Raw genomic sequence first — 13,565 nt, 5'->3', positions numbered from 1 at the left:
CAGCCATTAAATGGAGCTGCATCAAATAACCGGCTTTACAGCCATTAAATGGAGCTGCATCAAATAACCAGTTTTATAGCCACTAAATGGAGCTGCACCAAAGAACCAGCTTTACAGCCACTAAATGAAAATGCACCAAAGAACCGGCTTTACAGCCATTAAATGGAGCTGCATCAAATAACCAGTTTTATAGCCACTAAATGAAGTTGCATCATAGAAGCAGATTTACAGCTAATAAATATGTAAAGAAGGTGCACCACAAACTAATGAAACAATGTTCAGGGTTCTACTACAGCAAAACTATTCTCCACTAACATCATGGAAATAAAAGTATACCACAGTGCAAGTAGTATAGCCAGGTAAAGTTAGTGTTTGTTTGTAGGTTTTAATTATTTCTCTAAAATAAATACCAATATTTCAGTCTTAATAATATATGAATCAGAAACATCTGTATACAAACAGAAAATTTTAATTCTTTCCTTTTTCATAGAATTTTCAGTATTACCTTTTTTACTTCTGTATTTTTTCTGTTTTTGATAAGATATCTGTGGTCCGATTTCATGATTATGCTCCTTAACAAAAGTCTTAACAACCAGTTTGCCAGTTTTTCTGCATGATGAAATATACAGCTTGGAGGCACATTCCAATTTCAAACTCCTGTGCAAAACAAATGTTTGTATAAGTCTTGAACTAAAGTGTATGAAGCACTAAGTATTCTATCTATATCAATACATAAACAGTTGCCATCAAAAGTCAATAAAATGCTTATAATTGTGCTTTAGTACTAGTTAATTTTATTCTTTACTTAAAAATATAAGTATTAAGACATTTTAATTTTCACACTAAATCATATCTGAAGAAGAAAAGTATCTTTTGAAAGTGTACTTATGAAGGGAGTTTCTTGAATTGTAACTTTTTCTTCATTCTACATGTGTGTTTCCCATGAAAGTTTGTGATGTATATATATAATAATTCTATTAATCTTATCTAAAAAATTAAATTCCACAAATTTTAGACCACTTTCTTAACAATATATACACTGACCTCCAAGATCCCATTATACAAGTCTATCAGAATACACACCCCCATGCTTGTTAAACAAATGACAAACTTCCCTAAAATAAGTCTAACAGTAGCTAGTGATCTATCATAAGTTGTTGTTATTAATAAGGTCACCATCAATATATAATTTTCACTTTATTAATACATGTTATTTCAACACCTGGTACCAATTTTTTCACACTTCCATTTGAAGATTGAATTTGACAATAAAACTTTACAATTAATAATGTGAGTCATCTTTCCAAACTGATAGTGGTTGATTTTTTCTTTCTTTTTAAAAAAAGATGACTGACTGACTTTCAAAAGTATTACAATAATTAATACCTGAATGTTAAAGCTTGTTAAGTTGTTTAATATTTAGAAATTAAAGAAATTTAGAACACCAGCTATTACATGAAATACTTCATGTTTATACATAGGTTATGCTAGACTAACGGAGCAGGGCCGATAGTCTTATACAAGCTATGATGCAATTCAACTAGAGGTAACATGTTAAGTTTGAATTTTTTAACAGTATATATTTCTTTTATGCTCAAAATACAAATAGTAGTGTTGCCATTTTTGTTTATAATAAACCACAGTCTCTGAAAGTAAAATTTTCTTAATTACATAGAGAAGTATCTTGAAATATTGGTTTATGCAGCTCCTATGCCTTTAAGACAATGTTTTATTGCAAGTGGTAAAGTTAAAAGTATTTTAGGTTTTATACATAGGAAGGTTGACTATTAGACATAAAAGGCAAGCATCATTTGGAACACTTTCTGCAGTTTTAGTCTCCTTTGAAGGGGCATTGAGTTGTTGGAGAAAGTTCAGGGGAGGTCTACTTGGGTGATTCTGGGAATGGATTGGTTATTATATAAAAATATTTTAACATGTTCTCACTTTCTTCAAACGTGGCAGAAGTGATCTATTTGAAGTATTTAAGATTATCAAAAGGAATTAATAAGACTTAGGCAATGAATTTATCAAGTTGAAATCTAAAAGTAGTAGAAGTACAAGTCAATTCTTACAGTCCAAAAAAGTCAAACACCTCCAATTGAGATAGCTTTATTTCCCAATATGGTAATAAATCTATATCTAGAGTGGTAGAGGTTGCAACTTTGCAGGCATTTATGAAAATTGGGTCGAAGCAGGTTTTTATTCAGGATGACCTTGATGTTCTATTATTTATAAATGACAACCAAGATTCATGAATGGCAAAAATATTTGAATCATAGAAACTTTCTGCTACACATTTATATTTTTAAATGTGTGTAATATAGTACTTGGCTTTATCCTTTATAATTACAATCTTATTTGTGGATCACAATCAAATTTGATTACCTGTAGCTTATGAGTCATAATTTTGATCAAATGGTCTACTAATGGTATATTTGTAAACTTTATCAGTGAAACTACCATTCTACATTTCTTGTGCAATTGTACAAAAATTTTCTAATTCCACATGCGAAATCTTTATAACATCCAGATAATTATCCAACATTTTTTAAGAAAAAAATTTATACTTTATCTGATATTTTCACTATTATATCTGTACAGGTTTAGTAGATTTGACTGACCTTGTAACCACCATAAAAATTAGGAAATAGATATAAATTATGCTTTTTTCATTCTAGAATGACTACAAATTATAACACAAAAACACAAATGTTTATATTAAATAGCTTCAATCTCATAACATTATACATCTATATATATATATATTTTTTTTTTTCATTTTATTGACTTTTCAGCCATGCCTGACTAAAATTACAGAAGTTGCAACGATGCAAGTGTGATTTTTCAAGCTCACTAATGTCTTACCTTACTGCTTGGAATCTAGCATGATAAAAAAAAGGTTTCCTGCATAAATACTTTGCAGATGCTGGGAAAACCACTGGGGGAGGGGGGCATTCTGAGCTTTTGATTGGTTATACACATGTCACTGGGTGAAATAGGTATACGTAAGCAGGTATTTTGAAAAACTGAAGAGGTGGGCTGGACCACCTTGTTTGATTCAAAAAATATATTAATATCTCAGAAAATAGAAAAGATAGGAGGTTCTTATTTTACATTCCAGCTTGTTAATATTGGTAATTTGAGTATATAATTTGTAAGAAACTATAGACTTTGTATTTGGACATCACAAAAATCTAATATGTAGCAATGCTGCATTCAACCTACCACGTGACACACTAAAATTGGTATTTAGGATTTTTTTTAATATTTACTTTTAAATTAAGAAATTAACTAATGTATAAAACTAAAATCTGAGTTATAATCTACAAGTTGATACCAAACCTATTGACATACATTCATAAAACAGTAGTTCAATAAAACTTTGAATGTGAGTCTACAAATGCAATAACATGGCCTTTGATCCATGACCATAGGATGACCAGTGTCAGTATGGTAGTAAATCCTAGATTAAGTCAACCATGTACTATTATTCTTACATCAACATAGCATTGGTCACTGTATCTAGTGCAAGATCCTGCTAATTTCCATCATGTTTATAGCTAATAATGTCATTGAATATTATTTGTGAGTGACAACATATTTACTTTTATTGTATATAATTTCCATTTTTTTATAAATCATGATCTACACACAGATATTTTGATATCCTTTTGCAACTGCTTCTACGTTTCATTCAAAAATATCATATCCACCAGTTTATTTCCATCACAAGTTTGTTATTTTGAAATGCTAAAGATGTATCATCAAAGAACTAAAATTCATCATGCATTTCAAAAATTAATTTAATCAAAGTGCATGTCTATTTATATCTGTAATTTTGCTTCAGGCAACAATTATCTGACAAGAAAAACTTACATAAAAAACAAAACCATCTAGATGTCATTTATATTTCCTCAGCTGAATTTGAGGGTAGAAGTTTAGAAGGGAAAAAAATAGTTACTTTTCAATTTGTAAGGTTTGGGAGTCCATAAGATGATGGAAAATACTGAGGGGAAATCTGTGGATGGTGAGCATAGTAACAGGCAGCTGGAATTTGTGAGTAATGATTGTTAGAAAGTCAGTTGGATAGCCATTGTTTAACACGTGTTAGTGTAGAAGTGTAATTCTTTATCTAAAATAAGGTAATTTGAGTAAAGATTAAAACTTCTGTTTAACAGTGACATGGTTAGTTTTTGTTTAAAGAAGTTGGGGATAAAGCTGTTAAAATTAATATACAGGCCTGTAAAAGTAATTTTACAATAAAAATAGATAGCAAAATGTTTACTTTTCTTGGTAATCCTAATGCTGAGGAACAGTAAAGATTCATTTTTCTTCGAGTTCAGGTGTGAACTTGATATTGTGGTGTTGGGAATTCAGGTAAGTACGAAATTTAGGAATGTGACTAGATTTTCAAAATAGCAACAAAGTGTCATCAATATAGCATTTGTACAAGACAACTTTGATTTCACATGGGCAGATTTCTAGCCACTTGCATTCATGGTAGAATATAAAACTACTGGCTATCATTGAGCCCAGCAAGGATACCATCTATCTGATCATAAATGACATTATTATAGAGGAAATAGTTTAACTTCTTGGAGAGAGCAAAAAGTTTCCAGAATTGTTTATTGGTGAAACCAAGATAATGTTCAATGTCAGAAGGAAAGAGAAGTTCCACAATTAAATTTAAAGTTTCTTCAAGGAGAATATTAGTGTCCAATATAAAATATTGATCACCAGAGAGAATTTTAGAGAACAAAGTTAAAAGAATCAGTGATAGTAAATTCATTCAAACTGATAGGTTTAAAAAATAGGAATGATAAATTTGGAGGTTGTAATTGCAGAACCTTACACCTAAGAGAAAAGGATGGAGAGGGTATCCAGTTTTGTTCAGTTTGGGTAGGCCATAAAATGATAAAGAATATGAATTTTTGTTCCACATTGGGCAATTTGGTGGAAAGTGATTTCATCAGTTAATAAATAATATTTTACCTTATTTCCAAATTTCTCTGAAGATGGGATAATTGTGTTCTGAAATATTTTAACCTTCTGTACATATATATATTAATGAAGATTTTTATAAATAATTTTATACAAGTACAACCTACCTACTTTTAATATTACTCTTAGTCTAATAGTATTAGTAGTACTAAACAAATACTACAAGTACAAGAACAATGACCATTTTAACTTAACGTCATAATTATTTATTTTCATTTTAAATTTGAAGTATTTATGAGCCCATATTTATAAATCTCAATAAGAATTACGCTTACTTACGACTGGTTCGGGCGAAGGCCTCTACTACGAATACGTGGTTTTCCGTAATGAACGCAAGTATACATAATACTGGCAAATCTATTTTGAGATGGGTGTTTTTTGGCATTTTCTGGTAGGTACCTGTTCGCAACTTCTACCGACTTTGAATGTAGAACACGTAATTGAATATGATTGTGTTCAATAAAACGCTTCAACTTTTCTTGAAACTCCTCCCATGAATAAAATTCTTCTCCCACGTAAAAATCGTACAATTCTGAATTACTTGCCATTTATTCAAGCGTTACCTGCTATCCTTAGACTCTACATTAACTTATACTAAATTGTAGGCCTAATGTTTTTTGGGGTTTTTGCTGTTAGTGATACGACAGCGCCACCGCGATATCAAAATTTTATTCACAAGGAACGCTAGGGAAGGATACTCGTTAAATTCGAAGGCAGCAAGAGAATGAACAGACATGTCCAATAAGAACGGGTGTACAGTTGAGAAGATGGGGTAAGAGGGGTGATTACTTCTAACCTACAGCCACAAGTTCAAGAAGGATATTTTCTCTTTAACAGGGGCGAGTTGGATAAGGTTCAGAGAAGAGCTTATAAAATGATATCTCGTATGGTGGAATTGTCCTATGAGGAGAGAGTAAAATTTCTATAAACTTGTTTTCTCTGGAGATGAGAAGGGTCAGAGGGGATTTGATTGAGGTGTTTAGGATTATTAAGGGTATTGATGATATAGATCCATCAAACGTTTTGTGTTTAGCAGTGAAAACAATAAGACAATGGAACATAAATTCAAATTTTGACAGTGTAGGAGTCGTCTGCAGTTTAGACAGTATTACTTTTCAAACAGGGTAGTTGGCTTTTGGAATGAGCTGCCTTCAAGGGTTGTGGAGGCAAAAAATTTTACTGAGTTCAAGAAAAGATTGGATGAATACATGAATAGTAAAGGGTGGTTATAGTTGAGAGCTGGGAGGGACATCCTTAATGGGCTAATAAGCTCCTTTTTGTCTCTTTAAAATTATATGAATTTATGGAGCGAAATTCCTATATTTGGGAAAGGAGGCAGGAGTTGCATAACTGGATCTTGTCTATAAAATGAATTTATAGACATACATTGGTAATAAAGTGTTTAATTAAATTTTGAATGTAACTCTGTAAAATATTGTGATATGCGCACTTTGGCCCTCCCATATGCATAGGTTAAATAGCGCGTTCTGAATTTAAAAAAAAAAAGGAATCGGCATTTTCGAATATTCTTAAACGAAAAGGGTGTAGATAAAGTTGAAGTGCTGAACTTTCAGAACTGTCAGCAGACTAACATTTGTCACATGGTCCAATTAAAAATTTTATCATCTCTTGCCGGACATTTGCGGAATATTTCTTTGCATTTTTCGTTATTTGCCTAAACATTCGTCGCAACAAGAAATTGTTGATTTTTCTCCAAATGTTTCACCAAAAAAAATAAATAAATAAATAAATAAATAAAAAATATACAGACAGATTTCACAGACAATTCTATTTGTGCTGACAGATGGAAGAGGGGGTGCAATACCCTCATTCCATATGTTCCTGCACCTTGATAAGATCTACAGTAGAATATGGATTGTTCCTTGACATAGGGAAGTAACCAGATTAAAGACAACTGAATTCATGCCACAACTGCCATATGTGTGAAAAATACAGACAGTACTTAATTAAGGTGCTATATATATAACAGTGTTGTATGCAAGTGATTAAAGGTGATACATAAAAAGTACTTAGTGGGAAAACAGATGCGTACAGAAGAACAGAGGGTTAATATGTGATATGAAATTCATATTAATCATATTATTTTAAGATATGTGTTTGTTTGCTATTCAAAACTGCACAATACACTATCTGTGCCAAATATAAGGTTCAAACCATAAATTTTAGCTTCGAAAGCCTTTAGTTTTGGTTATTCTCTCATCAGTATGCCTCCAAAGACTACCATGGAGGTATATATTTGGTTTAGACAAAATGACATTGTCATTTTGTTCTGTTGTGCTAAATTTAGGTAGGTTATTTTGGTTATATTGTGTGTCCATCTTTGTTATTACAAAAAGTTCAATCTCTGTTGGTGTAATTGAAAACATTTGAAGCAGATCTATTTTAATATCATTGCTTCTGCATGTCGCCTGAGGAAAAATATTACAACATATAGCTGCAAGTTATATTCAGATATGTACTAGAAAGAGATAATAATGATGTAGGAATGATCCTAGAAAGTTTATGTAAATGATATAATAATACGAAAGCTTAGTTTAGTATTTTTAAACAAGAATATTGTTACGTCTCTGGTCGTTTGTTAATTACCAGTAAAAATTCTTTCCGAAGAACGTCAGCGATACAAGTCCTTTCTCAAATAAAACTAGTTTATTCTTTTTCAATTCAACTTTGCAATACACTTAATTTCCACAGTCAGATTAACTTAAACACACGCTATAATTTACAACGAACGATTCACGCACTTTAATTACTACCGCGCTTGACTCATTTGTCCGTTTATATCTTCAATCTCTCTGTCTGCTATCAATTCCGATTAATTGTCTGGCGCACTTATATACAAGAATACAGGGCGCCTAGCAAACACTGGATTATAAGTGATGTTCCCCGATCTTTCTAGAACTCATTACCAGGGTCACGTGACTTCCGCTGTTGTAACAGTATTATCGCTCATATTATTTTGTTTACCTGTTGACCAAATTGGCTTTTCTGTCAGTAGTTTTAGCTAATTTTCCAATTTTCACATTTCTCACAGATTTTTGTGAATTTGGTTAAATAAGTATCAGGAAAACAAGTGAATTTTATGTACCGCTCAAACAGGCTTATTCAGTTATTGGTTGACCAAGCGTTGAATTTCGAAGCACGCTGGCCCAGTACTGGGACCGCATCGATACTGGCGTCACCATGCGTTAGCAGTTTCGCGCACGATCCCTCATTTCGTTTGCTAATTTTCTAACTAATTGTCTAACAGTAACAGCCAAACTAACAAACTTTTGAATAATAATCATTCATCTACAGTAATAGATTTAATATTCAGATAATCTCTGTACTATTGCCTAACTTGCTTTTTACATTAATGCGAATTGTTTCCTAAATTTATGAGAAGGTTATAGATTCTATTCCTTAAACTACGCTCATTACGGGACATAAAGACTCATCTAATCAAAAACAGTATTAAAATCTAAATTAAAAACAAATATTGCTTATAACATTATAAAATCAATAAAAAGACAACATGCTCAAGGAGATGCAAGTTTAATAGAAAAATCTACTACTGTAGATTGTCCAAGAGCTTCAAAATCTTCAGAATTGACTCAGAGTGCATGGAACTCAAAATTCCTCACATTCGTTGAATCACCGCAAAAGCCAATAAAGGAAAACGTTTCCCTCACCTTAGATGTAACAAGATGGAAACAAAGTAATTAGCGTACAGATATAGAATATGAATTTTCGGTAACTATGTTGTTCACAAGCAACATAAATAATAGATTAGATATAATATGTACCTTAAATCAAATATATATATATATATACTATTTATAAGTAGGAACGTATAGAAAAGTATAATTAATCAACTATACTCATTATTGGTTTTTTGTTGATTTTTAGTTTTGTTCTAAATAGGTTTGTTTGTAATTAATTAAGCACAAAGCTACACAATGGGCTATCTGTGCTCTGCCCACCACGGGTATCGAAACCCGGCTTCTAGCGTTGTAAGTCCGCAGACATACCGCTGTGCCACTGGGGGGCTTCTAAATAGGTAACTTAATCTGATCGAAAGTTAGTACTAATTCCTGACAGCTTATGTGCCGAAAATTTATATAAACTTTCAAGAAAATCTAATGAAATCTGATACAATTGTTTTTAAACATAACAATGACATTTTTATGCTTTTCATTTTTGGTAAATATTTTATATGATAAATAGGTTTTCAATATGTAACGAATCAGTAAGTTATGCACTACTTTAAAATTATTTAAATAAATAAAAATTCTCTAACAACACAATTTGCTGAAGCCTAGAGGTCGCAAATATCCAGTTAACACCTAAAGAAACGTCGAGAGGTGCTATTTTGTTCTTGAAATAAAACTGTCATTAACTTAAGTTGAACTTTGTTCAGAAGTCATCAGTTTTACTTTTAATTGATAATGCCTGTTACAATTATTCACGAAGATGCAAGGTTTCAAGCAGAGCTTTCTACTGCTGGAAGCAAGTTGGTGGTTGTGGATTTTACTGCAAGCTGGTAAGAACGAAGTGAAACAGAAAGTCTGAATAGAATACTCAGAATAGTGATCCCAAACGGGTGATTCAAAAATTGAAATACTTTTACGATTATTTACTAACTTAGTAATTACAATATATCAGCTGTAGTGAAAATTCTATTTTGTTTACATATTATTATTAAACCAGCGTTGTCCGACCCTTCAAATATTATGACTTGAACTTGAGTTTTGTATAAAAAAAAAGCATCCGTGGTATCCTCCATCGCCTTCTTTCAGCGAGCTTTGTTCATCAAACATCCCCCTTCATCCTATTCCTAGACGAAAAACAATTAAAGTTAAGAAAATAGAAATTTGCAAGTACATATTCAAAAATTAATAAGAATGGTGCAAGCATAAATATAAAATGACTCAAGAATTACACATACACAAAATAATAACTGATTTTTTAAAAGTTATATGTATATATATAGTAGATTTTAATCAGTGGAAAAAATAGTAGTGTCACCCCAAAGATTGTGACTTTTATATACATTTATGAAAATCATATAAGATTCTTATTCAACTTTTTTTTTCTTTTTAGCTTATTCTCCACATTATGACTATCAAGAATGTTTATGTGCTATTTCTAATGTTAAACCGTATTCCTGAAGAAATTGGAAAAGTTTTCAGCAATTTAGTTCTTGTTATATAATACATTTTAAAAAGTTTTTAGCATTAATTTTTCTATTCATATTGTAAAATATCACACAAAAAAGTATGAACATTTTCACATAATAAAAATGCATGCTTTTAAGACCAAACATTGTCTTCATAAAACTAAGTATATGCATAAACTAAAATACAAAAGGATCTAGAAAAATAATGCCTGAAGTATTATATACATACTTAAGAATACAATATTAGGTTGTAGTTTTGTTGCTAAGTAACACAGATGAATAGAGCATTACCAAAAGACAATTGGCTGTTATATATATATATGTATGTATGTATGTATTAATTACATTTTATATTTTAAGTATAAAATACTAATGACACTAATAGTAACATAACTAATGTACATTTTAGTGCATTGTTTTAAATTAGTACTTTATATTAGTTAATCTGGGAGTTGGAATAATGATTTTAGGACATTGTTAATATTTATGTTGAGAAAGTTCCAAATTATTTTGTGTAATTTGGATGAACTAGAACTTTTGATGGTGTAAATATGGAACACTGGAACATGTATAGCTCTGCTGGGAGGGCTGATAAGCATATCAGCTTATGTACATATCATATGTAGTTGTATAAGATGGCCAATTTCAGAGAATTCACCCCATGTTATGAGAATCAATATCCAATCATGTCATGTACATTTCCATTTTTCAACTTTCTCCACAAGTATCAAACTGAATTAGGCAGTTGCTGTCAATTAACCGTTGTTTGTTAGTTATATTATATATTTTGAACCGGCTGAATTACAATTTGAACATGTGCAAGATCCTGCGTGCAAAAATCCTGGATATCATGCAACACCTGAATTTTGTTTGCAAAAGTCTATAATTGTAATGGCACATTTATTTTGGGAAAAGACAAATATGTGGATAATCAAGAATCACAGGTAGTTGAGGCACTAGTGTAGCCCCCATTTCCAAGTACAAACAGTAGTGAAGTAAGGTTAGGCTTACCTGGTTTCTAGATCTGAAAATATTTGTCGAGGCTTGTCATAGAGGGATTTCCTCCCTCCACCCTCACATGTCAAATTTGTTCAATTTGTCACCAATTGGACCAGAGTTTCCACTAATGTAGCATTATTTTTGTCATCCTTCCACTGTATTTGTTTATCACCATCTATGATGGGTCTTTTGTCATTGGTTTTTTTCACTGCACCTTTCCTCCGGGCAGCAATTTTCTGCACCACCTTTCTTACCTGACTGTGCATCAATACATTTTCAGTCTCAGCTTTTCCTAGTTGTTAGGTGGTCTTGTTCATCTCCTTTCTTGGTCCCAAGAGGTGTTTCTTCCCCCCGTCTTATCCATTCTGCTCCACTCCTTCGTTGTCCCCCAACCTCCTTGCCCAACTCCCTTTCCTGACTAAGACCTTATTGAGGTTTTGCATAATCTCATGCATACACCATTCAAGCTGTTGACTTCCTAATTTTTTTGTACTGTCTTTCTCTCTTTACTTGTTTCCTCTTACTTCTCCCCTTTGGTTACAATTGTTCTGGTATCATTTGTTTCAATGCTTTTTGCACCCTTTTTCACAGCAGTTATCTTTCCTCTCCTTGGACTGATCCTTTCTTCCTCAGAATTTGACCACTTAGGAGGTAAACCTTACTTCTCTCCTATCTCTATTACTTATTGGACCATTCACACTCATTTTGGCTCCAGTGTCATATTGGACTGTTTGGTGTGTCTTTTCACAAACCTCTTTCCTTAGGGATCCCTGCCTTTATCTGTCTCTATCCTGGGGGCCCCTATTTTTCCCTGGACTTCTTTTCTTCTTCCCTTACAGTATGGGTCCTTCATCTTCTCTGTTGACATATTTGTCTCAGGATGTGGATGCACAAAGCCCATTTCACTATTCTTCACATTTGATTTGTTATCTTTTTTCCTTCTTCTTCTCTACACATTCATCTTCTCTAGACCTTCTAAGTGTTTTATCTCCTTATGGTTTCAACTTCCACAAGTATTCAATCACTCCACCATCTTTGAGAAGAATACATACTATTTCTTTTTCAGAACTCCTCTTTCATTCCATAGGATCCCACCGCATGACTGGTATTGCCTCCCAGGGTATATTTAGCACAACTCTGCATTGAGCAAGGATAATGGACAGAACTCATACTATCCACCCTAAAACTACCTGTGTCCACTGTGATAGGGTGTTTCGTAAGACCACTAGAGGTTCTCTTGCGGATACATATATATATATATATATAAAATATAACCTACAATTTTTTATTGTACATGTAGATGTATGCACCAACAAAGTTCTAATATAACAATGTAAGATTATACCATTTGTACAAAAGGTATCATTTGAAAGAGAAAATGTCTATCATTCATTCATTCATTTTTTTTTTTTTTGACATTAACTTGTCTACAGGTACTTAGCCTAGCAAGCTACTAACCAGGAAAATGTATTAGCTACTTTAAATACTGAGAAAAAATTGTTTGTAACAGTGCTAGATGCTTAACTTGTCTGGCAGCAACAGACTATCAACATTATGTTGACAAAAACCAATATGTAAAGTGAACAATGTAATATACCTATTAACATGTGGTATATGTGATCTTAAGTATGTAGATCAAACTACAAATCCTTTACATTTGAGAATTAATTTGCATAGATCACAAAGTAAAAAAGTTTTTCCACGTTCTATTGAAATAGACTATTTTAATAGACATGACTTTTGTTAAAATTACTATCTTAGTAAAAGTTCACAATGTTGACATTCTAACAGAAAGGGCAAAGTATTTTATAATAAGAGATAACTCTTTACCCTTATAGTTGAAATCAGGAATTTCAAAATAAAACTACTGAATCTTTAAGTAAATTGAATTGTATTCAACGATTGTTTTATATTGATGTCTACAATAAGAAAAAACTAGGGAAAATATGTAAAATGGATTAATTTCAAAGCATTTTGTAAGAAGTTGGATTCTATTTATACCAACACTAATAATATTGTTAAAGATATTATAAAAAATATTTTTGAATTGAATTTGAAAAAATTAAAATATTTATCAGGCATTGCATATATGTTTGAATTTTAAAATGTACATATTAAAGATTCTTTTTTTTTTTTTGGGATTTAATTAAATTTAGATTAAATTGGGATATATTTCCTAATGATAAAAATACTAAAAGATAACCCAGAAAAATCATATATTGTTTTAGATTTTAAACATAAAGTGTGCCCCCAGTAGCACAGCGGTATGTCTGCAGACTTACAATGCTAGAATCAGGGTTTCGATACCCGTGGTGGGCAGAGCACAGGTAGCCCATTGTGCAGTTTTGTGCTTAATTACAAACAAACATAAAGTGTATGATGATCTTTT

General features: G+C 31.8%; 2 protein-coding genes across 4 annotated transcripts in view; one reads left to right on the top strand and one right to left on the bottom strand.

Moving 5' to 3' along the window:
* The window catches only part of LOC106465769, a 14,239-nt gene extending 8,586 nt beyond the window's left edge, over positions 1–5,653 (bottom strand). For 2 of the 3 annotated variants that reach the window (XM_013926004.2, XM_022393700.1), the window contains exons 1-2: positions 5,281–5,653; positions 506–657 (exon numbers count right to left, since the gene is read on the bottom strand). In XM_013926004.2, the coding sequence (XP_013781458.1) occupies positions 506–657; positions 5,281–5,549 (421 nt within the window). In that variant the 5' untranslated portion in view covers positions 5,550–5,653. Of the gene's footprint in view, positions 1–505; positions 658–5,276 lie in introns of all 3 variants that reach the window. The other variant, XM_013926005.2, reaches the window with a different exon arrangement.
* A 3,658-nt stretch (positions 5,654–9,311) lies between these two features.
* LOC106465767 (thioredoxin-like protein 1) overlaps positions 9,312–13,565 on the top strand; it is a 27,506-nt gene continuing 23,252 nt past the window's right edge. The window contains exon 1 of the mRNA XM_013926000.1: positions 9,312–9,541. Within this exon, the coding sequence (XP_013781454.1) occupies positions 9,447–9,541 (95 nt within the window). The 5' untranslated portion in view covers positions 9,312–9,446. The remainder of the gene's footprint in view (positions 9,542–13,565) is intronic.

Source organism: Limulus polyphemus, unplaced genomic scaffold (assembly GCF_000517525.1).
Source record: "Limulus polyphemus unplaced genomic scaffold, Limulus_polyphemus-2.1.2 Scaffold2046, whole genome shotgun sequence".
NCBI lineage: Eukaryota > Metazoa > Arthropoda > Merostomata > Xiphosura > Limulidae > Limulus > Limulus polyphemus.
This window is presented reverse-complemented; position numbering and strand designations above follow the sequence as displayed.